Source organism: Salvelinus alpinus, chromosome 9 (assembly GCF_045679555.1).
Source record: "Salvelinus alpinus chromosome 9, SLU_Salpinus.1, whole genome shotgun sequence".
NCBI lineage: Eukaryota > Metazoa > Chordata > Actinopteri > Salmoniformes > Salmonidae > Salvelinus > Salvelinus alpinus.
Window position 1 is genome coordinate 85368386 of NC_092094.1, and position 22591 is coordinate 85390976.

The 22591-nt window shown below is 42.7% G+C and overlaps 1 protein-coding gene across 2 annotated transcripts in view; it reads right to left on the reverse strand.

Annotated features, from left to right (window-relative positions):
• The window catches only part of LOC139530862 (E3 ubiquitin-protein ligase pellino homolog 2), a 30815-nt gene extending 10889 nt beyond the window's left edge, over window positions 1–19926 (reverse strand). For both annotated transcript variants that reach the window (XR_011666131.1, XM_071327616.1), the window contains exons 1-3: window positions 19579–19926; window positions 9201–9330; window positions 203–304 (exon numbers count right to left, since the gene is read on the reverse strand). Coding sequence is in view for 1 of the 2 variants with exons in the window: in XM_071327616.1 (XP_071183717.1) it covers window positions 203–304; window positions 9201–9330; window positions 19579–19655 (309 nt within the window). In the remaining variant the exon portion in view is untranslated. The remainder of the gene's footprint in view (window positions 1–202; window positions 305–9200; window positions 9331–19578) is intronic.
• Window positions 19927–22591: the final 2665 nt, after the last annotated feature.

Here is a 22591-nt window from a genome sequence, read left to right on the forward strand (position 1 = left end):
AATTTAATAACTTTCCCTGGTGCCCTCGAATTCATAGTTAATTAGTTACGTTATTACTCAAGTGATCGCATAATCCCTAATTACAGGAATCTTTGATAAAAACTATAAGTCTTCAATTAAATGATAGCAAAGACACGACAGTACATAATCTGATTAATTTAGACCAATGGATCATCTGGAATATTGAAACGGGTGGACTTACCTGAAACATGTCTGTGTCTTTGTCATGGCAGTATTCCACCACTACTGTCTGGTTCCTGGACAGAGTGTAGGAAATACTGTGCTGCCCTTTGCAGTTCACCGCCTGAAACAACAGCAGCAGCAGATCAAAAGATGCATTCTACACATGCATATAATGGACTGATAATGACAGTAATCTTACATTGAAACTCTTAATAGGATATTAAGTCATTTGTAAATTACAATAATGTATGAGCTCATTACTAATGAAATCATACAAACCTATTGAAACAAAGGGCTTCTTCAGTGCTATAAAAAGGTGATCAAATCAAATGTTTAGTCACACTCGCCGAATACAACAGGTGTAAACCTTACCATGAAATGCTTACTTACAAGCCCTTAACCAACAATACAGTTAAGAAAAATATTTACGAAATAAACTAAAGTAAAAAATAAAAGAGCAACAAAATAACAATAACGAGGCTATATACAGGGGGTAATAGTAGAGAGTCAATGTGCGGGGGTACAGGTTAGTCGAAGTAATATGTACATGTAGGTAGGGGTAAAGTGACTGCATAGATAATAAACAGCGAGTAGCAGCAGCGTAAAATAAAAAAAAGGGGAGGGGGGGGGGGGGGGGGGTCAATGCAAATAGTCCGGGTAGCCATTTGATTAGCCATTTGATTAGTCTAATGGGTTGGGGGTAGAAGCTGTTAAGAAGCCTTTTGGACCTAGACTTGGCGCTCCGGTACCACTTTCCGTGCGGTAGCAGAGAGAACAGTCTATGACTAGGGTGGCTGGAGTCTGACAATTTTTAGGGCCTCCCACTGACACCACCAGTGATGTACTGGGCCGTACACACTACTACCCTCTGTAGCGCCTTGCAGTCGGAGGCCAAGCAGTTACCATGCCAGGCGGTGATGCAACCAGTCAGGATGCTGTTGATGGTGCAGCTGTAGAACTTTGAGGATCTGAGGACCCATGCCAAATCTTTTCAGTCTCCTGAGGGGGAATCGGTTTTGTCGTGCCCTCTTCATGACTGTCTTGGTGTGTTTGGACCATGATAGTTTCTTGGTGATGTGGAAACCAAGGAACTTGAAACTCTCGGCCCGCTCCACTTCGGCCCCATCGATGAGAATGGGGCTGCTCAGCCCTCCTTTTCCTGTAGTCCACGATCATCTCCTTTGTCTTGATCACGTTGAGGGCGAGGTTGTCCTGGCACCACACTGCCAGGTCTCAGACCTCCTTCCTATAGGCTGTCTCATCGTGTCATCAGCAAACTTAATGATGGTGTTGGAGTCGTGCTTGGCCACGCAGTCATGGGTGAACAGGGAGTACAGGAGGGGACAAAGCACACACCCCTGAGGAGCCCCCGTGTTGAGGATCAGTGTGGCAGATGTGTTGTTGCCTACCCTTACCACCTGGGCGCTGCCCGTCAGGAAGTCCAGGATCCAGTTGCAGAGGGAGGTGTTTAGTCTCAGGGTCCTTAGCTTAGTGATGAGCATCGAGGGCACTATGGTGTTGAACGCTGAGCTGTAGTCAATGAACAGCATTTGCACGTAGGTGTTCCTTTTGTGTAGGTGGGAAAGGGCAGTGTTGAGTGCAATAGAGATTGCGTCATCTGTGGATCTGTTGGGGCAGTATGCAAATTGGAGTGGGTCTAGGGTTTCTGGGATGATGGTGTTGATGTGAGCCATGACCAGACTTTCACTTCATGGCTACAGACGTGAGATGGTTACAGGTCGGTAGTCATTTAGGCAGGTTACTATCAACCCGGTAACATCTGATGACCACTGTTTGTCCTCACAACATTAGATCAAAGAGCAGTCATGTGCCAGGGAGTCACGAAGGGAACTAATGCTTTCCGCAACCGCTCCGCCACTCGTGTTGAGGGAATCATTAGATGATTGCACAACCCCTTGATTATATCACTGGACAAAAACAAACAGGAGTTGGGACAGTAATACTCAGAACAGAACAGTAGGGATCAGTGTTCCTGTGATGTAACACTTCCATTACAGTGACCATGAACCGGCCTCTAGGCTCAGTCAACAAAGGCCTGGCTATCAGCTGAGCTTCGTGAAGGTGGATTCATTTCAAGCCTCTCAAACACAGCCCTGCAGCCACCCAGCCCTGCCCACCACCCAGCCCTGCCCACCACCCAGCCCATCCACTCTAAATCGGAATCTAAATTCCATTTCCCCTAACAGCTCCATCACGTGAGCAAGGGAGAGGTAAAAGTGGGTCACTCACGATTGCTGTGTTGTGCAGCTGCAGAAAAAAAAGTGAACAAAAAGAGATCCTGTAGCGAGACATACAGGGGCTTGTCTTAACACAAAGCACACTGCCAACATCCATCCACCGGTGTCTGTCTGGGCTCAGATACAGTTTATACTCTGTCACAGCCCTCCCACTACACTAGACACGGTCTACATACAAGCCACGCTACGGGGGTCTGCAGGAGTAAGAAACATCAACCCTGATAGAGTTAACTAACATTTTTTTCAACAGAACATTTGGTTCTCCTTTTGGAATTCCGCATATCCAGTGCTAAAGTCCCACGCAACCAAATGAGATCTGGGGAACGAAGAGGCCTAAACCGTATGTTAGGGAACACCCAAAGGAACACACACACACACACACACACACACACACACACACACACACACACACACACACACACACACACACACACACACACACACACACACACACACACACACACACACACACACACACACACACACACACACACACACACACACACACACACACACCCCTCTAATTGAGATCAAGTGGGCAGATTAGAGAGCAGGGCAGGATTTGAATAGGAGTCTGGCAATGGCAGAGATCCTCATTATCTACTAGAGTGTGCATAGCCCCACTCACTCAGCTTTCTCATTATGTTCACATGGCGTGTGTGTCTTGAGTGAAAAACGCATTCCTGCTGAGTGAGAGAAGGCATCGGGGGACACACACGGATATCCATAATAGTTGCCCTTTCAAATCTCTGCTTTCAAATAGAACTCTGTGCTGGCTCAAGGACGATAGGTATGTTGAACTCATTCACTGACAACAGTGGTAGGCTACGGAGGGCCACAAAAGGGAGAATTTCAAAACAAGGTTCCCTTTCTTGCCTGCCAGAAAGAACAGCCATTTCATCTCTGTGTGTACAGCTGTGAGCGGAAGGTCAGCCAACTGCAACAACTTCCTCCTCACTTCACCCGCTAAACCAAGCTTAATACAGGCCCTGATACCAGGGTGATAGCAGAGGGAAAGGGGAGATGAAGGTGCTGGGGGGTTAATAAAGCCCCATCAACTTAAAACAGACAGTACATGACCTCCTACATAAACCTAACTTGTTCTAATGTGGTGTGTCATGTAGAGCTGTCTCCGACTCAAACTCTTTGTCGATTGAGAATCTGGTCGAAATTTTAAAACATGTATTTTTCCACAGACACATCCTATATGTTTTAATCAAATCAACTATATACACTGAGCTTGTCTGATGCTTTAAGCGCTATGCTTGATGAAATAATGACACAAAAATGACTAGAGGGAGTCCGACCGCAATTGATTTGATTGTACCAGGCCCAGACTTGCTGTGCTGTGTAAAAAAAGAAAAATGACTGACTAGCACCCGTTGTCGGTTTCTCCTCCCTGCTGCAGCGACCACAGAACATCAAGTGTTTGTCACGCTGTTGCTGAAGCTGCAACATAATTACAGCCATTTGACTGAAACGTTTTGTTACTGAAATCCCTCATTTGTTTAGGAAAAACATTCTCTATTCCCTCAACCCTTACTCTCTTCACGTGACATGTATGCATCGCATGCACATGACCAATAAGGTCTGACTTATAGCATATCAATAAATAGGTTATAACAAACTCCGAACACATGAAGAGGACGTTACAAATAAACTCTAAATGGGAGAATGTTCACTGGTTGCTCTGTGGAAAAAATTTGACTAGTTGTGGAAAATACTGGAGATCAAGAAAAAGAAGGTAAGAAACAAGCACTGCATGCATATTATAGATTACAATATAATTGTTTCTGACCATTTGGAACAATGTAAACACGAAATAAATTAAAAGCGTACCAGAAAGTCTGTTGTTTAAGCCTTTATTACAGCAAAGACTAAAAACATGCATTTTTTATTTAATCAGGTAAGCTAGTTGAGAACAAGTTCTCATTTACAACTGCGACCTGGTCAAGATAAAGCAAAGCAGTGCGACACAAACACAGAGTTACACATGGAATAAACAAGCGTACAGTCAATAACACAATAGAAAAAAAGAAAGTCTATATACAGTGTGTGCGAATGGCGTGAGGAGGTAAGGCAATAAATCAGCCATAGTAGCGAAGTAATTACAATTTAGCAGATTAATACTGGAGTGATAAATGAGCAGATGATGATGTGCAAGTAGAGATACTGGTGTGCAAAAGAGCAGAAGAGTAAATAAAAACAATATGGGGATGAGGTAGGTAGATTGGGTGGGCTATTTACAGATGGACTATGTACAGCTGCAGCGATCAGTTAGCTGCTCAGATAGCTAATGTTTAAAGTTAGTGAGGGAAATATAAGGCTCCAGCTTCAGCGATTTTTGCAATTCGTTCCAGTAACTGACAGCAGAGAACTGGAAGGAAAGGCGGCCAAAGGAGGTGTTAGCTTTGGGGATGACCAGTGTGATATACCTGCTGGAGCGCATGCTACGAGTGGGTGTTGTTATCGTGACCAGTGAGCTGAGATAAGGTGGAGCTTTACCTAGCATAGACTTATAGATGACCTGGAGCCAGTGGGTCTGGCGACGAAGCGAGGGCCAGCCGACTAGAGCATACAGGTCGCAGTGGTGGATGGTATAAGGGGACTTGGTAACAAAACGGATGGCACTGTGATAGCAAACTGGATGCAGTCTGAGTAGAGTATCGGAAGCTATTTTGTAGATGACGTCGCCGAAGTCGAGGATCGGTAGGATAGTCAGTTTTACGAGGGTAAGTTTGGCGGCGTGAGTGAAGGAGGCTTTGTTGCGAAATATAAAGTTGATTCTAGATTTGATTTTGGATTGGAGATGCTTAATATGAGTCTGGAAGGAGAGTTTAGTCTAGCCAGACCCCTAGCTATTTGTAGTTGTCCACATATTCTAAGTCAGAACCGTCCAGAGTAGTGATGCTAGTCGGGCAGGCGGGTGCGGGCAGCGAACGGTTGAAAAGCATGCATTTGGTTTTACTAGCGTTTAAGAGCAGCTGGAGGCCACAGAAGGAGTGTTGTATGGCATTGAAGCTCGTTTGGAGGTTTGTTAACACAGTGTCCAAAGAAGGGCCAGATGTATACAGAATGGTGTCGTCTGCGTAGAGGTGGATCAGGGAATCACCCGCAGCAAGAGCAACATCATTGATATATACAGAGAAAAGAGTCGGCCTGAGAATTGAACCCTGTGGTACCCCCATAGAGACTGCCAGAGGTCCGGACAACAGGCCCTCCGACTTGACACACTGAACTCTATTTGCGAAGTAGTTGGTGAACCAGACGAGGCAGTCATTTGAGAAACCAAGGCTGTTGAGTCTGCCGATAAGAATACGGTGATTGACAGAGTCGAAAACCTTGGCCAGGTCGATGAAGACAGCTGCACAGTACTGTCTTTTATCGATGGCGGTTATGATATCGTTTAGTACCTTGAGCGTGGCTGAGGTGCACCCGTGACTAGCTCGGAAACCGGATTGCACAGCGGAGAAGGTACGGTGGGATTCGAAATGGTCAGTGATCTGTTTATTAACTTGGCTTTCGAAGACTTTAGAAAGGCAGGGCAGGAAGGATATAGGTCTATAACAGTTTGGGTCGAGAGTGTCACCCCCTTTGAAGAGGGGGATGACCGCGGCAGCTGTCCAATCTTTAGGGATCGCGGACGATACGAAAGAGAGGTTGAACAGACTGGTAATAGGGGTTGCAACAATGGCGGCAGATAATTTTAGAAAGAGAGGGTCCAGATTGTCTAGCCCAGCTGATTTGTACGGGTCCAGGTTTTGCAGCTCTTTCAGAACATCTGCTAACTGGATTTGGGTGAAGGAGAAGCTGGGGAGGCTCAGGCAAGTAGCTGCGGGGGGGCGGAGCTGTTTGCCGGGGTTGGGGTAGCTAGGAGGAAAGCATGGCCAGCCGTAGAGAAATGCTTATTGAAATTTCGATAATCATGGATTTATCGGTGGTGACCATGTTACCTAGCTTCAGTGCAGTGGGTAGCTGGGAGGTGCTGCTATTGTTCTCCATGGACTTTACAGTGTCCCAAAACGTTTTGGAGTTAGAGCTACAGGATGCAAATTTCTGTTTGAAAAAGCTAGCCTTTGCTTTCCTGACTGACTGCGTGTATTGGTTCCTGACTTCCCTGAACAGTTGCATATCGCGGGGACTATTCGATGCAATTGTCAAAACGGAACACTTTATTTATTGTTTACGCTAATTATTCAAGGGTCACTCTTATTTTATTTAAAATAAGTATTGAAATATAGGCCTACGTAAGTTACAGGATTAAGAATAAACAGCACGTGCTCTAAGGCCTACGGCGGTTATACAAGGCTGCTATACTAAGCCTACTAATGATATTGCTTCTTATAAAGGATCATAATAGTAATGATAACAAGGAGATCAAGAAAAAGGAGGGTTATTGTTAATATCATTTCTGACCATTTGAAAGTGTAAACACCAAATACATAACACCAGAGAGCCTGTTTTATTTTATTTTTTATGTTATCAACCGACATGTTGTGAGGCATGATGCTCACTGAATCAGTAGACTATTAAACAAACACTCAAACTGCCAACACTAGCAAGATCTGTCTTATTTCTGTTGATACACTACATGACCAAAAGTATGTGGACACATGCTCATCAAAAAATCTCATTCCAAAAGCATGGGATTGAATATGGAGTTGGTCCCCCCTTTACTGCTATAACAGCCTCCACTTCTGGGAAGGTTTTCCACTAGATGTTGAAACATTGTTGCGGGGACTTGCTTCCATTCAGCCACAAGAGCATTAGTGAGTTTGGGCACAGATGTTGGGCAATTAGGCCTGGCTCGCAGTCAGCGTTCCAATTCATCCAAAAGGTGTTTGATGGGGTTAAGGTCAGGGCTCTGTGCAGGACAGTCAAGTTCTTCCACACCAATCTCAATAAGCCATTTCTGTCTGGACCTCGCTTTGTGCACAGGGACATTGTCCTGCTGAAACAGGATAGGGCAATCCCCAAACTGTTGCCACAAAGTTGGAAGCACAGAATCGTCTGGAATGCCATTGTATGCTGTAGTTTTAAGATTTCCCTTCACTAGAACTAAGGGGCCTAGCTTGAACCATGAAAAACAGTCCCAGACCATTATTCCTCTACAAAACTTCACAGTTGGCATTATGCATTGGGGCAGGTAGCGTTTTCCTGGCATCCCCCAAACGCAAATTCATCCGACACTAGGCACTGCGCATGGTGATCTTAGGCTTGTATGCGGCTGCTCGGCCATGGAAACCCATTTCATGAAGCTCCCGGCGAACAGTTCTTGTGTTGACGTTGCTTTCAGAGGCAGTTTGGAACTCGGTAGTGAGAGTTGCAACCGAGGACAGACAATTTGCTTCAGCGGTCCCGTTCTGTGAGTTTGTGTGGCCTACCACTTCACGGCTGAGCCGTTGTTGCTCCTAGATGTTTCAACTTCACAATAACAGCACTTGACAAGGGCATCTCTAGCAGGGCAGAAATTTGACAAACTGACTTGTTGGAAAAGTGGCATGCTATGACGGTGCCACATTGAAAGTCACTGAGCTCTTCAGTAAGGTAATTTTACTGCCAATGTTTGTCTATGAGATAGCATGGCTGTGTGCTCGATTTAATACAACTGTCAGCAACAAGTGTTGCTGAAATAACAACTCTACTAATTTGAAGGTGTGTGCACATCATTTGTATATATATGGATAATTTAAAAAGCCAGGCACATTTAACAGTTAAGACTATATATTATAGACCAAATTAAGTTGGGGTTTCCTCTCCTCAATTTTCCTAGACAATTAAAGCAAGGGCTGTTTTCTCGTCTTCTTACACCATTGCTGCCTCTGCCGCATTGTTCTCAACATCAATATGCTGGTTAACTTTGCTATTATCCACATTGCAACATTGTCTAGTAAAAGGCACTAATTCAACACTGCACTTATGTTTCAGAACCGCGGACAGCGACCGCTATCAAAAGTTAGAAAGCACATTTGTTATAAAATAATATTATTTTTAGTGTTGCACCATTGACCTTAACCATATACAAATACAGTAGGACATGTCTTAAGAGTGATGGACTGTGCCCTCCCCATGGCCTCCACAATGGATTAGTCCACTCAGACAGAAACGAATCAGACAGGTGTCTGGTACACCGTTTTTTTTTTTTGCAACTGCTCGACTAAAGAAATCTTGGTCGACCAACAGCCTATCGACCAAACAATCGACTAAATGGGGTCAGCCCTAGTGTCATGAAACAGCACAGACAAGAGCACAGTACAGTAAAGTAAACAGGCCGTCAGAGATTACACAGCCTTTATCAGCTAACAGCTAGCGCCTAACCTTCTCCCAGTAAGAGCAACCGGCCAGCAGACTTCACAGTCAGGCTACAGGGTGGGAGACCAACCCAGACTCGGGCCTGAAGCCAGAAGACGCAAACTTCAAAAAGGAGAAGTGCTCCGAAATGTGTGCTTGATTTATCTAGGAGAACAATTGCAAGAAGGCAGACATATACAGGATTGGGCAGTTTACTGGCTGCAGTCTGCAGGTTTTGTGTAGTAAATGTCACAGATCTATCAATAGAGCAGCAATATTTTCTTGACTGGGATTCCAAAGTAGATACATTAAAAATCTTATTTGGGTGTAAACATTTTTTTTTTAATGACTATCAACTTGATAAGTGGGATCATAACATATTCATGAGAACTCATCAAGTATTAATCCAACCAATTACTTAGTTCATTCATGAATAGCCTACATGAGTAGGCTAGGTTCCTGGTTTACCTTGCTGGCCTGTGGTGTGTTGAGGATATGGACGGTGCTGGGTTTAACACCGTTGGCTTTGCTTCTCTTGTACAGGGCAAAGCGGCTTTTCCTTCTGCCCCGGTCTCCGTTCGGGAGGGAGCCATTGTACCTGTCAGAAAGAAGAGGAGAAAGACGTGAGTTTTCAACATTTGAGACAAGGGGAATTAATTGTCCACAAAGGGTGGGTAAACATATGCTTCCAGGAGAGAAAAGGTCTTAGAGAATATGTTACAGAACACGCATGTCTGGAAATGAATGTGCGATGAATAATAAAATGTGTTCCTGGAAATCACATTCATTTTATTTGTGATATAAGCATCACCTTGGATTATTAGAGTTATTACATAATGCACTTTAAATGCTTTCCCTGTCTAAGCTAGCCACGGTGTAGCTCGGCCTGTTGATCTACACTAGCCTGTAGCAGAGCAGAGTTTTTAATGTGCGTCAGGTCTCCTGCTGCCCTTTACAGGACTGTCTCTCTGACTCACATGAAGGTTCAACAGCGTAATAGCTCTACCGTATTAGTCACAATAACTTGGAACCTGAACTGGCTGACTCTTAAAAACACAGGACAAAAAAATGGCCTCATCATAACAATTGTGTGGTTCACAATTCCATCTTGGTGCACCCTTGTGATGCCCAGTCTCAGTCTGCTGTTACTACACGCCTGGTCTGCCTGGTGAATGGAGACGCCCCTTCCAGAACAATTACATCCACCAGCTGGCCCCTACAGCTGGGAAACCCCATGCTCTCCTCCCATCCAACACAGGCCTATCACCCACCCACAATGATCGTGCAAATAAGAGAGTTCAGACTGACACGTAGACTGAGATCACAGTATTTCAGAATGAATTATGTTCACTAAGTAAATCACCTTTATTTTAATTAGTGAATGGGCTAAACAACAAACCACTACTGTAATCCCCAAAGCCCCCTTAATGCAACACTGATGCAACAGCAGTGAGCGACTACCACCCCCCCATACTCCTTCGTCCTGCCCAGGCCACCTGTCCCCACAGCCAGGCAAACACATTGCCTCAGTCAGAACAGGGTAGAGCTGGTCTGCTCGACACAACCCTCTCACAGGGGAATATGTTATCTCTGCCATTACTGACTGCACATGAGTACGATCAATACGAAACAAGTCACAACCGCAGTGATCAGTTCACAATCAGGCAGGATCAATTGCACTCTTCTGTTAGCCTTCGGCAGCCACCTGTCTCTAAAGCGATTATTGTCCTTGGTACCAGTCAATACCATTGCCTTTGTACCAGGCGATGTCAGAGAAAGGCCCTAAAAATTCCAAAGATTCCAGCCACCCAAATCATAGACTGTTCTCTCTACTACTGCACAGCAAGCAGGACCGATGCACCATGTCTGGAACCAATAGGACACTGAACAGCTTCTACCCCCAAGCAATAAGATGGCTATAAAGTTAAATAGCTACCTGGACTACAGTGAGATCCAAAAAGTATTGGGACAGTGACACATTTTTGTTGTTTTGGCCCTGTTCTCCAACACTTTGGATTTGAAATAAAATAACGGACTATGATGTTAAAGTGCAGACTGTCAGCTTTAATTTGAGGGTACTTTCATCCATACATGTTGCCGTTTCAGATTATTTTGTACACAAAAATAAATGTTAAATATTGTAGTGTCATTTGGAGTCACTTATTTTAAATAAGAATGTTTCTAAACACTTCTACATTATGTGGACGCTAGTAGGGTTTGGGCAGTATCCAGATGTTCATATCGTCCTACTGTCCTCTTATCCCTGGTTTAACGGTATTACCGGTTTAGTACACAAGGGGGCGCCAACAAAATGCATAAAAGCCCATTGGGCATCTATTAGCAGAATGCTAACAAAAGTTGCACAAGTAATAGCGAATTTTCATGGAGGCTGCTGAGTAAATAAAAAAGTTATACATACAGTGGGGAGAACAAGTATTTGATACACTGCCGATTTTGCAGGTTTTCCTACTTACAAAGCATGTAGAGGTCTGTAATTTTTATCATAGGTACACTTCAACTGTGAGAGACGGAATCTAAAACAAAAATCCAGAAAATCACATTGTATGATTTTTAAGTAATTAATTAGCATTTTATTGCATGACATAAGTATTTGATCACCTACCAACCAGTAAGAATTCCAGCTCTCACAGACCTGTTAGTTTTTCTTTAAGAAGCCCTCCTGCTCTCCACTCATTACCTGTATTAACTGCACCTGTTTGAACTCGTTACCTGTATAAAAGACACCTGTCCACACACTCAATCAAACATACTCCAACCTCTCCATGGCCAAGACCAGAGAGCTGTGTAAGGACATCAGGGATAAAATTGTAGACCTGCACAAGGCTGGGATGGGCTACAGGACAATAGGCAAGCAGCTTGGTAAGAAGGCAACAACTGTTGGCGCAATTATTAGAAAATGGAAGAAGTTCAAGATGACGGTCAATCACCCTTGGTCTGGGGCTCCATGCAAGATCTCACCTCGTGGGGCATCAATGATCATGAGGAATGTGAGGGATCAGCCCAGAACTACACGGCAGGACCTGGTCAATGACCTGAAGAGAGCTGGGACCACAGTCTCAAAGAAAACCATTAGTAACACACCACGCCATCATGGATTAAAATCCTGCAGCGCACGCAAGGTCCCCCTGCTCAAGCCAGCGCATGTCCAGGCCCGTCTGAAGTTTGCCAATGACCATCTGGATGATCCAGAGGAGGAATGGGAGAAGGTCATGTGGTCTGATGAGACAAAAATAGAGCTTTTTGGTCTAAACTCCACTCGCCGTGTTTGGAGGAAGAAGAAGGATGAGTACAACCCCAAGAACACCATCCCAACCGTGAAGCATGGAGGTGGAAACATCATTCTTTGGGGATGCCTTTCTGCAATGGGGACAGGACGACTGCACCGTATTGAGGGGAGGATGGATGGGGCCATGTATTGCGAGATCTTGGCCAACAACCTCCTTCCCTCAGTAAGAGCATTGAAGATGGGTCGTGGCTGGGTCTTCCAGCATGACAACGACCCAAAACACACAGCCAGGGAAACTAAGGAGTGGCTCCGTAAGAAGCATCTCAAGGTCCTGGAGTGGCCTAGCCAGTCTCCAGACCTGAACCCAATAGAAAATCTTTGGAGGGCGCTGAAAGTCCGTATTGCCCAGCGACAGCCCCGAAACCTGAAGGATCTGGAGAAGGTCTGTATGGAGGAGTGGGCCAAAATCCCTGCTGCAGTGTGTGCAAACCTGGTCAAGAACTACAGGAAACGTATGATCTCTGTAATTGCAAACAAAGGTTTCTGTACCAAATATTAAGTTCTGCTTTTCTGATGTATCAAATACTTATGTCATGCAATAAAATGCAAATTAATTACTTAAAAATCATACAATGTGATTTTCTGGATTTTTGTTTTAGATTCCGTCTCTCACAGTTGAAGTGTACCTATGATAAAAATTACAAACCTCTACATGCTTTGTAAGTAGGAAAACCTGCATAATCGGCAGTGTATCAAATACTTGTTCTCCCCACTGTATATAGGTAGGAGCTAACGAAAGTCATTTTTTGTGAGTTTGGACATTTACAAGCGAATGTGAACCAGAGACATTGAGCAGCCTGTATACACGCTGTGTCTGTATGGAGTCTGGAGTCGCTAGGGCAACGGACCTGCCTGCTCGGAGAAGATGGGGAGGAGCAGACGGACCCGAGAACAGAGAGAGGAAAAAAACAAGGAAATCAAAAGATAGCAGTGGCAGCTGTACAGATAACTCATTCAAAGAGCTTTGACTTCTCAAACACAACAGAAAGCCAACACAATACCCTTATCTAAGTATGTGGCTGAATTAATAACAAGTTAAACTTCGGGGTCACGTTAAAGCAGAATGTGTTTTTGACACAGGAAAAAAGATACAACACATATGAAATATCTTGCTGCGTTTTCTAAACGCAGATCTAAAATTCTTCTTATTGTAATTTCTGCTTGGCATCAGACTCAATTTGTGGTTCAGTTGCACTTCTCCACTTGGATGAGAATTCACGAACAGGTATTCTATCAGCAGACAGCGCTCTGACTGATGTGTAGCTAGACTACATACATGGGGCGGCAGCGTAGCCTAGTGATTAGAGCGTTGGACTAGTAACCGAAAAGTTGCAAGATCGAATCCCCGAGCTGACAAGGTACAAATCTGTCGTTCTGCCCCTGAACAAGGCAGTTAACCCACTGTTCCTAGGCCATCATTGAAAATAAGAATTTGTTCTTAACTGACATGCCTAGTAAAATAAATAAATAAATTCTCCAGTAAAATGCAAGATTAACTTTAAGAAAAACATTAGGAAATGCAGATGGCTACATTCTTTCTATGATAAACAGAAATATGATGGCCATGCATAGTTTTTTAATGTATTTATTATTGTAAGCTCACTTAGCCTACATGTGTGGCTGCCAGCCAAATAGCATTGCACTTCTGTTGTCATCTGTGAAAGAAAACTATAGTTGCACGTCTCTGATCAATCTATCGAAGAAAAAAAAAACACTTGACTATCGATACAAAACGCGACCCCTGTCAATACACAGCTCGACCCCTGTCAATACACAGCTCGACTCACCTGCCCCCACTTTCTCCAGTCTCCTATCTACAAACAAACAAACGACTGGGGAACTAGAGTAAGCTTCATGATATGACAGGTGAAATGAAGAACGAAATCTTCATCTCCTAACATATTATACAAATTGAAAGTAGCTAATAATATAAAAATGTATAGTTTCTAAATGTATTGACGCTATTTTCAAATACCCTGGTATACGGTATACCGCCAAAGCCTAGATGCTACCATGATTAGGGATAATCATGAATGAATCGTGAATAATGATGAGTGAGAAAGTTAGACGCACAAATATCATACCCCCAAGACATGCTAACCTCTCACCAATGCAATAACAGGGGAGGGTAGCATTTTGGGGGTCTGATATTTATGCCTCTAAATTTCCACACATCATTATCTCTAATCATGGTAGCATCCACATGAATGTAGAAGTATTTATAAACATTCTATTCACTATAGTCCTGTGTGGCTCAGTTGGTTGAGCATGGTGCTTGCAATGCCAGGGTTGTGGGTTTGATTCCCACGGGGGACCAGTATGAAAAAAGTATGAAAATGTATGCACTCACTACTGTAAGTCACTCTGGATAAAAGTGTCTGCTAAATTACTCAAATGTACTGTAAAAGTGACTCCAAAATGATAATACATCATTTCTATTGGGCACAAAATAATCTGAGACAACAAAAACAACCAGCAAATGTATCCAACAAATGTGTAGAGTCACAAGCTTGATGTAGTTGTTGAATGCGAAACCAAATACTTGGAACTTTTTAATACACTTAAGTTAATTTGTTCCATTACTTTTGGTCACCTAAAATGGGGGGACTATGTACAACAAGTGCTATAATTTCTAAATGATTCACCTGATATGGATAAAAAAAATACCCTCAAATGAAAGCTGTCAGTCTGTACTTTAACCTCACAGTCATTGTAGAATTTCAAATCCGAAGTGCTGGAGTACAGAACCGAAGAAAAAAAAAATGAGTCACTGTCCCAATAATTTTGGAGTTCACTGTATGTGCATTGACCAGCCTTTGCATTAATTATTTTTGGACTACGCTGCTGCTACTGCTCCTGTTGCCCAGTCACTTTACCCATACCCATATGTACATATCTATCTCAATTACTTCATACCCCCGCACATCGACTCGGTACCCTGTGAATACAGCCAAGTTAACGTTACTCATTGTGTATGTATTCCTTGTGTTGTCTTCTATTACTTTTCTATTTCTCTCAACATTGTTGGGATGGGTATTTCACCGTTCGTAAACAACAGGTGTAGACTAAGCATGTGACATAAAAGTTTCTCTCCCTAGCTTGATGCTACTGGGCCATAACATCTCTCCCCCACTCCAGTTAAGCCGTTTGGGGTCAGATGGGAAAACTGTACATAAATACCAGTCCATTATCAATCTTTAAGGACAGGAAGTGAAGTGTGTAATGTCACCTGGAGCCATCTTCATCGTTGCATTAGCTGGGACAGCATCTGTGCTGTAGCTATTGTAATCCCTTTCCCTTTTGACCTGGGCCAGACAGATAGCGGATTTTACTTTTGGATAATAGCAGGGATTAGACTAGAGACTGAGCATCCCAGTCCACCAGCCTTGCCATTCACAGGAAAGAGTCATCCGCACTCCCCTAGTCACTGTGACAGAGTTGAGGGGGCTTTAGGTCACAACCAGTCCAAACTGTGACAATGTACAGCAACATTTCTGGTTCATCCTCAACAGCAGACGTCATCTACAGTTAGTCAACACCCTCCCGTGTTGGTGGTTTGGAGGTCTGTGCTCCACCTACCTGGAGAAGTCCCAGTCGAATACAAGCTTCCCTCACAGAGCCGTTCCTAGGAGACTCACAATGCAGTCAATAGCTTCAGTCCCACAGGCACAATGAATAGACAGAGAGGGGACTGAGGAGAGGCTGTATCCTGATCAATCCCTATTTTCATTCCATAAGACCCACTCACCCAGCCGGCCCGCTGCCAGGAAAAGCATCTATGCCACCACCAGTTCAAGACAAACCCGTGTGAGAACGGCTATTAAAAAATAGGTCTTGTATGCTCTACTTTGCGCTGTTCATCTTTCCCTCGATCCTGACTAGTCTCCCAGTCCCTGCCACTGAAAAACATTCCCACAACATGATGCTGCCACCACCATGCTTCACCGTAGGGATTCAGGCCAAAGAGTTTCATCTTGGTTTTATCCAGTGGTGTAAAGTATTTAAGTAAAAATACTTTAAAGTACTACTTAAGTATTCTTTTTGGGTATCTGTACTTTACCATTTATATTTTTGCCTACTTTTACTTCCCTACATTCATAAAGAAAATAATGTACTTTTTACTCCATACATTTTCCTTGATACCCAAAAGTACTCGTTACATTTTGAAGGCTAAGTAGGACAGGAAAGTGGTCCAATTCATGCACTTGTCAACAGTACATCCCTGGTCATCCCTACTGCCTCAGATCTGGCGGACTCACTAAACACACATGCTTCCTTTGTAAATTATGTTGGAATGTTTTAATGTGCCTCTGGTTATCCGTTAAAAAAAATATATATATAAAATGGTGCCATCTGGTTAGCTTAATTTAAGGAATTTTGGTAATTACATTTACTTTTCACACTTAAGTATATTTTAAACCAAATACTTTTACTCAAGTAGAATTTTACTGGGTGACTTTTGAGTAGTTTTCTATTAAGGTATCTTTACCTTTACTCAAGTATGACAATTGAGTACTTTTTCCAGCACTGGTTTTATCAGACCAAAGAACCTTATTTTTCATGGTCTAAGAGTCTTTTAGGTGCCTTTTACTGAGGAGAGCCTTCCGTCTGGTCACTGTACCATAAATGCCTGATTGGAGGAGTGCTGTAGAGATTGTCCTTCTGGAAGGTTCCATCGCCACAGAGAAACTCTAGAGCTCTGTCAGAGTGACAATCGGGTTCTTGGTCACCTCTCTGACCAAGGCCCTTCTTCCCCCGATTGCTCAGTTTGGCCAGGCAGCCAGCTCTAGGAAGAGTCTTGGTGGTTCCAAACTTCTTCCATTTAAGCATGAAGGCCACGGTGTTCTTGGGGACCTTCAATGCTGCAGACATTTTTTGGTACCTTTCCCCGGATCTGTGCTTCGACACAATCTTGTCTCAGAGCTCTACGGACAATTCCTTCAACCTCACGGCTTGGTTTTTGCTCTGACATGCACTGTCAACTGTGGAGCCTTATATAGACAAGTGTGTGCATTTCCAAATAATGTCCAATCAATTTAATTTACCACAGGTGGACTCCAATCAAGTTGTAGAAATACAGTGGGCTTCTTAAAGAAAAACGAACAAGTCTGTGAGAGCCGGAATTCTTACTGGTTGGTAGGTTATCAAATACTTATGTCATGCAATAAAATGCAAATTACTTACTTAAAAATCATACAATGTGATTTTCTGGATTTTTGTTTTAGATTCCATCTCTCACAGTTGAAGTGTACCTATGATAAAAATTACAGACCTCTACATGCTTTGTAAGTAGGAAAACCTGCAAAATCGGCAGTGTATCAAATACTTGTTCTCCCCACTGTATCTCAAGGATGATCAATGGAAACAGGATGCACCTGAGCTCAGTTTCGTGTGTCGTAGCAAAGGGTCTGAATACTTATGTCAATAAGGTATTGGTTTTTTATTTGTAATAAATGTTTTATTTTAATGTAAAAACCTGTTTTTGCATTGTCATTATGGGATATTGTGTGTAGCTCAATTTCGAGTCTCATAGCAAAGGGTCTGAATACTTATATAAAGAAGCTATTTGTTATTTTTATTACATGTGTAAAAACGTATAAACATTTTTTTTTTGCTTTGTCATTACGGGCTATTGTGTGTAGATTGAGTGAAAATATGTATTTAATCAATTTTAGAATAAGGCTGTAACGTAACAAAATGTGGAAAAAGTCAAGGGGTCTAAATACTTTGAATGCACTGTATATTAACAATATCAGTAAATGATACAAAGTTCTATCTTGAAGTGATGGGAAGACCTACAGTAGCTACAGGACAGCAGCTTAAAGCTACAGTCTGGGATCTGGGAATAATGGTCATTTCAATTATGGAACCATTGATTCTATTATTGGATAATATAATGTATAAATGTACACAAAGGGAATTCTTTGTCATGCCTCATTTTATTAAGAGGATCAGATGGTGACAGGGGTCTCAGCAGGGTCAGGCAGCCAGGGAAGACCAGTCTGATGGAGGTGAGGTGTTTTATTCAGATACAACACTTTGTTCTCTCTGTGCAGCAAACACTGGACAAGCCAGATGCTATTTTAAAGCAACAAACCTCCAAAGTTGATTTCCAAACTGTATCAGGGGTTGATAGAGGCTTTTCCCAATGACACAAAACATGTCAAACAAAAATGTAAGGAAGAGCTGTTCATTTGTTAGGCAATTGCTTAAAGGTGCAACACAATATTTATTATTGAATTACCTTTGATTTAGCTCAGTCTTATTAATCACAAACATATGTAATATTTATATCTTACCTAGCTTAAAGAGTGTATGCATTTTTGCTGACTTTTTGTTCTAAATAGAGATGACATATTGGATTGTTTAAAAATGCAGGAAATTAGCTTTAGATGCCCAAAACCATTCTGGGGGAGGACCCCCAGACCCACGCCACTTTATGCCCCCCACCCACTTCTACGACCAAAGTGGCATCCCTGCTATCATCGATAGGTGCTAAATGTAGTTTTAGCATCTATGAATGGTATTACTACTTTCTGTATAGCATTTAATGTATAAACGGAACAAACATGTCCACTTGTGTTTTGGATGTTCAGAAAATATGTCAGTAAGAGATTAATCAAGGAGTCTTTAGTCTCCCTAAATGGCATTTGTATCGATTGAGAACATAGTTGATTACTTTTTTTCTGTGGGTAGTGCTCCTGTCAGTTCAAAAAAAAGTTGTGAGCACTAAAACATTTCAAAGACTATATTATCGCTGAATCAGTTTACATGAAAAATGTTTACAATAATAATAATAAAAAAGAGGGTTAAAATTGTGGACGTAGAAGTAGGCCTACATTAGCCTAAGTCTGAGCCTATTTAAAGTCGCGTGGAAACACTAGCATACTCTGATGCTATGAGAGATGACTTTATCACGTAAGCAAAGCAACATGTTAGGAAAAAGTGAGGATTGGGGGATGGGGGAAATCGCCACTTCCGAATTCCTCATCCGACCTGAATCGAGTCATTACTTGTGAGCAACTTTTATTGGAACAAAAAAAAAACAGGCGCTAAAAGAACACTGTTGCAAGGTTGGGAATTCTGTGATTTACTCATATGTACTATTATCTCAAATCCTTCCACCACAATCTACACATGTATTGTGGGTTACGTTGTAAATACATATAACGTTTATACCGTTTCTGAAAAAGTAAATGAAAACAGATAGCTACTATACCGTTACACATTTCTGATTTGTTGAGTAACGTGGGCGCGTCAAGTTATCTGTGGCCTCTAACGATAGCAGTGTAACGTTACCTATGTAAACAAACTTTTCCTACACCATCTTAATCGAAGTAACTAAAGCGTTAATTGTATTAACGGCGAAGATAGCTAACTCCAGTCTGTGTTTTCAGTGCTGGAAAAAAGTTCAATCAGTCACAAACATAGCCTCGACCTCTCCAACTAGCCTACAAATTGTTAGCTAACTAACTTGTTTACTTTCTAAAATACCAACACTTCCGTAACTTACTAAACGTAAGCTTTTCTTCAACTTACCCTAATACTACCAACTCCCCGTATTTTATTGGGTCTTTTGTAGGGGCGCACTGCTCCTCCTGGCTTGGCGAAAACATGAGGCTTCTTGCTTCAATGGACAGCAGGCGCCCCTCGATCTCAATGCACTCTCTCAAATTCAGAGGGAAAAGAACACAAGGGATTCCCTACAAAGAGTGTACGCAACTGCCATTTCACTGTATATCTCGTTGCATACGTATTTACGACTATATAGAGCAGTCTTTCTTTTAAAATTAATGGAATAAAAACGTTTTGTAAGGGAGTCGTAGTTAACGCAACTCGGTGGTTCATCCGCTTTAACAGCAGATCCAAAAACAACCAGGATCAGAGGGTGGACCATACCATTCAGTTGTCCTTTACTTTATATAGGGGTGGGGGGACTTAAGACACATTCCACACTTTCTTTAAAACCCATTTATTGATCAAACACTTTATCGATGTATACTGATATCTTGATTTGATATTGTTTTGTTCATCATTTGATTTCTATAATAATTTTTTTGTCAAAGAAATTCTACAAATGACAACAGACTTCCCTTGTTTGTCTACATCACATGATGGGCATGGCTAGATATGAGGCGGCACCTTCTATTATGTAAACAAAGAGTACAATCTGGAAATTCATAAAGGGATCATAGCTTCCACTTTCCACATCATTTTCAAAGAACAGAACGTTCGAAACTCGCCGACATAGATGAAACCTGTCCAATTCTGGGCAGGGGGTCCAGGTGGATTCCTATGTTAAAATAGCTTTCAGGGTGCAGTTTGATTCTTTTAGGCTGGCAGGCGTGCCTTGATGTGTCTGTAAGGGGACCCAGCTAGCAATGAGGACGCGACCCTATTCCGGCGCGCCGGGACTGATTTAATCGGCCCGAATCCGGGTGCCGGGCTCGGACTGACATCATATTGAATGACTGCCCAGAGTAAACCAGAACTAAGCCGACACTGCCGGTGTTTTGCCAGAATCCCTCCAGAAGTGTCCTGATGCAAATTCATATTACTATTACCCAGCCACCCCACTGATAGTTCTCAATTCAGTTGCATTACACTATATAAAAATACAGCTGTAAACTAACAACCTTACACAATGAACAAGTAGACATGTACTCATTGGGTTTTTTTTACTATAAAAAACTGGAACGATATTACATTTCATACAACAGTACAATGTAGGTAGGTAGTAGGGAGCAGAGCCCTGAGCCAAACATCCACAGCAGCAGTGTCCCCTTATATGGTGTCTCCCCAATTATATGTGACATATGAATTGTTTATTTTTCTATATGTTCCTTGTTAATTGATTCCCTATTCGCCAGTCTCTAATCCACTATCTGCTTGCACCTGTTACGCACAGCATCTTCTTAATTTGTTTGTTGTTTGTACAGCACTGAAGGCATAACATTCTGAACACATATAATTGGAAAGAGATGTAACATGGTGACCACAAGTAACATGCTGACCACACCGCTCGCGTGGCACGCTTGGGTGTTGCAAAATAAATGAACACATACATGTCATTCATTGCACCCACACTGCTCGCTCGCGTCAACGAACGTCTGCGTAGCCAGCCGCTAAAATAGAACTTAGGTCTATTTGTGATGCTTGACGAGCTGCAAGTCCCGCCTCTCCCATCTCCTCATTGTTTTTTAGGAGCGTATACCCACGTGCCATCTCCTCATTGTTTTTTTTGGAGCATATACCCACGTGGGTGATTGAAAGATGAACTGAGGTCCACACTCCGGTCCAGTTGGTAGTGGTAATGCACCTTAAAGTTGGTTGCCAACCACCATATAAAGTCCAAAGAAGAAGAAGAAGAAGCCTGAAGGAGGAGAGAGATCACTAGAAACAAACTCGGTTTACCCTTTTATCTGTGGATTCATTGTCAGAATAGGTAAAGTAACAACCCAATGTTTATATCCCAGGACAAATTAGCTAGCAACAGCAAGCTAGCTGGCTAAATTGCCATAAATGTTTAATGCTTTTCGACCTGTCCCCAAATTAATATAGTTGGTTCAGAGTTCGTTTTGATATTTCAACACGCGTGTCCTGGTCACGTCTGGTGTGGGTGGACAAAATCAACATGCGTGCATTTAAGGCCGAAACAAATGCTCTGTTCCTTTTTTTTTTATTAGCACCTTACGCTTTCACTTTTTGTATTATTTTGAGCATGGATTAAATTAAGCCTCCTCAGGTTATTCCTGTTCATGGTTTTGAGTGCTAGTACTTTTTGAACTCTACAGATATTTTCTCTCTCACGCACCATCCGCTTTTCATTCTAGCCTGAGCGCAAACCCTCTGACTGGCTTTCTAAACATTTTTAATGCAGCGTGAAACTGAGCAGACCCAAATGATATCCTTTCGGTTTTTCTGTTGCGAGTGAGTGATGGAAATGTAAATACTGTTGGCTGCTGTGACTAACTATGGGGGGCCACAATGCTGACAGGCCGAATCAGACCATTCTCTCTCTGGTCAAAGACAAAGTCAGCAGTTCTGCCTCAAGTGAATAACACAGAAACTGCATGTTCACTAAAATATACATTAGACACCCAGTCCAAGGCTGCAATTGGTTGGCTATTTATAATGGGGGGAGCTGGGGCAAAGTTCCCTGTTACCTCCAGGAGTGAATATCTCTGACTTTCACCTTCCAGCAAGCATCTAGCCTCACTTCAATGTGATTCGCTGTTACCCAATGGTGAAATGGCATTCACTGTGAGTCTTACTGAGCTAAAAGTGGGAGCAGCCAAACCAATGTTAAATTAATCTCACATTTTCAACTAGGAAATCCCTCCGGTTCCCCTATCCTATATGTCCAGTCGTTGTCACACCTTTCTGATGAATGTGCCACTTCTACACGTCTGTCTACCACCCTCATCAATACTTGGCTGTCTCTGTTGTTTTCACAAGGCTCTGCTTAGCTAAGTGCCCCATTCCTCCTAACTCTCCATTGTAAATAGTGCATTGAGCCCCCCGTCAGTGGTGTGCTCCACTCTGCTATTAC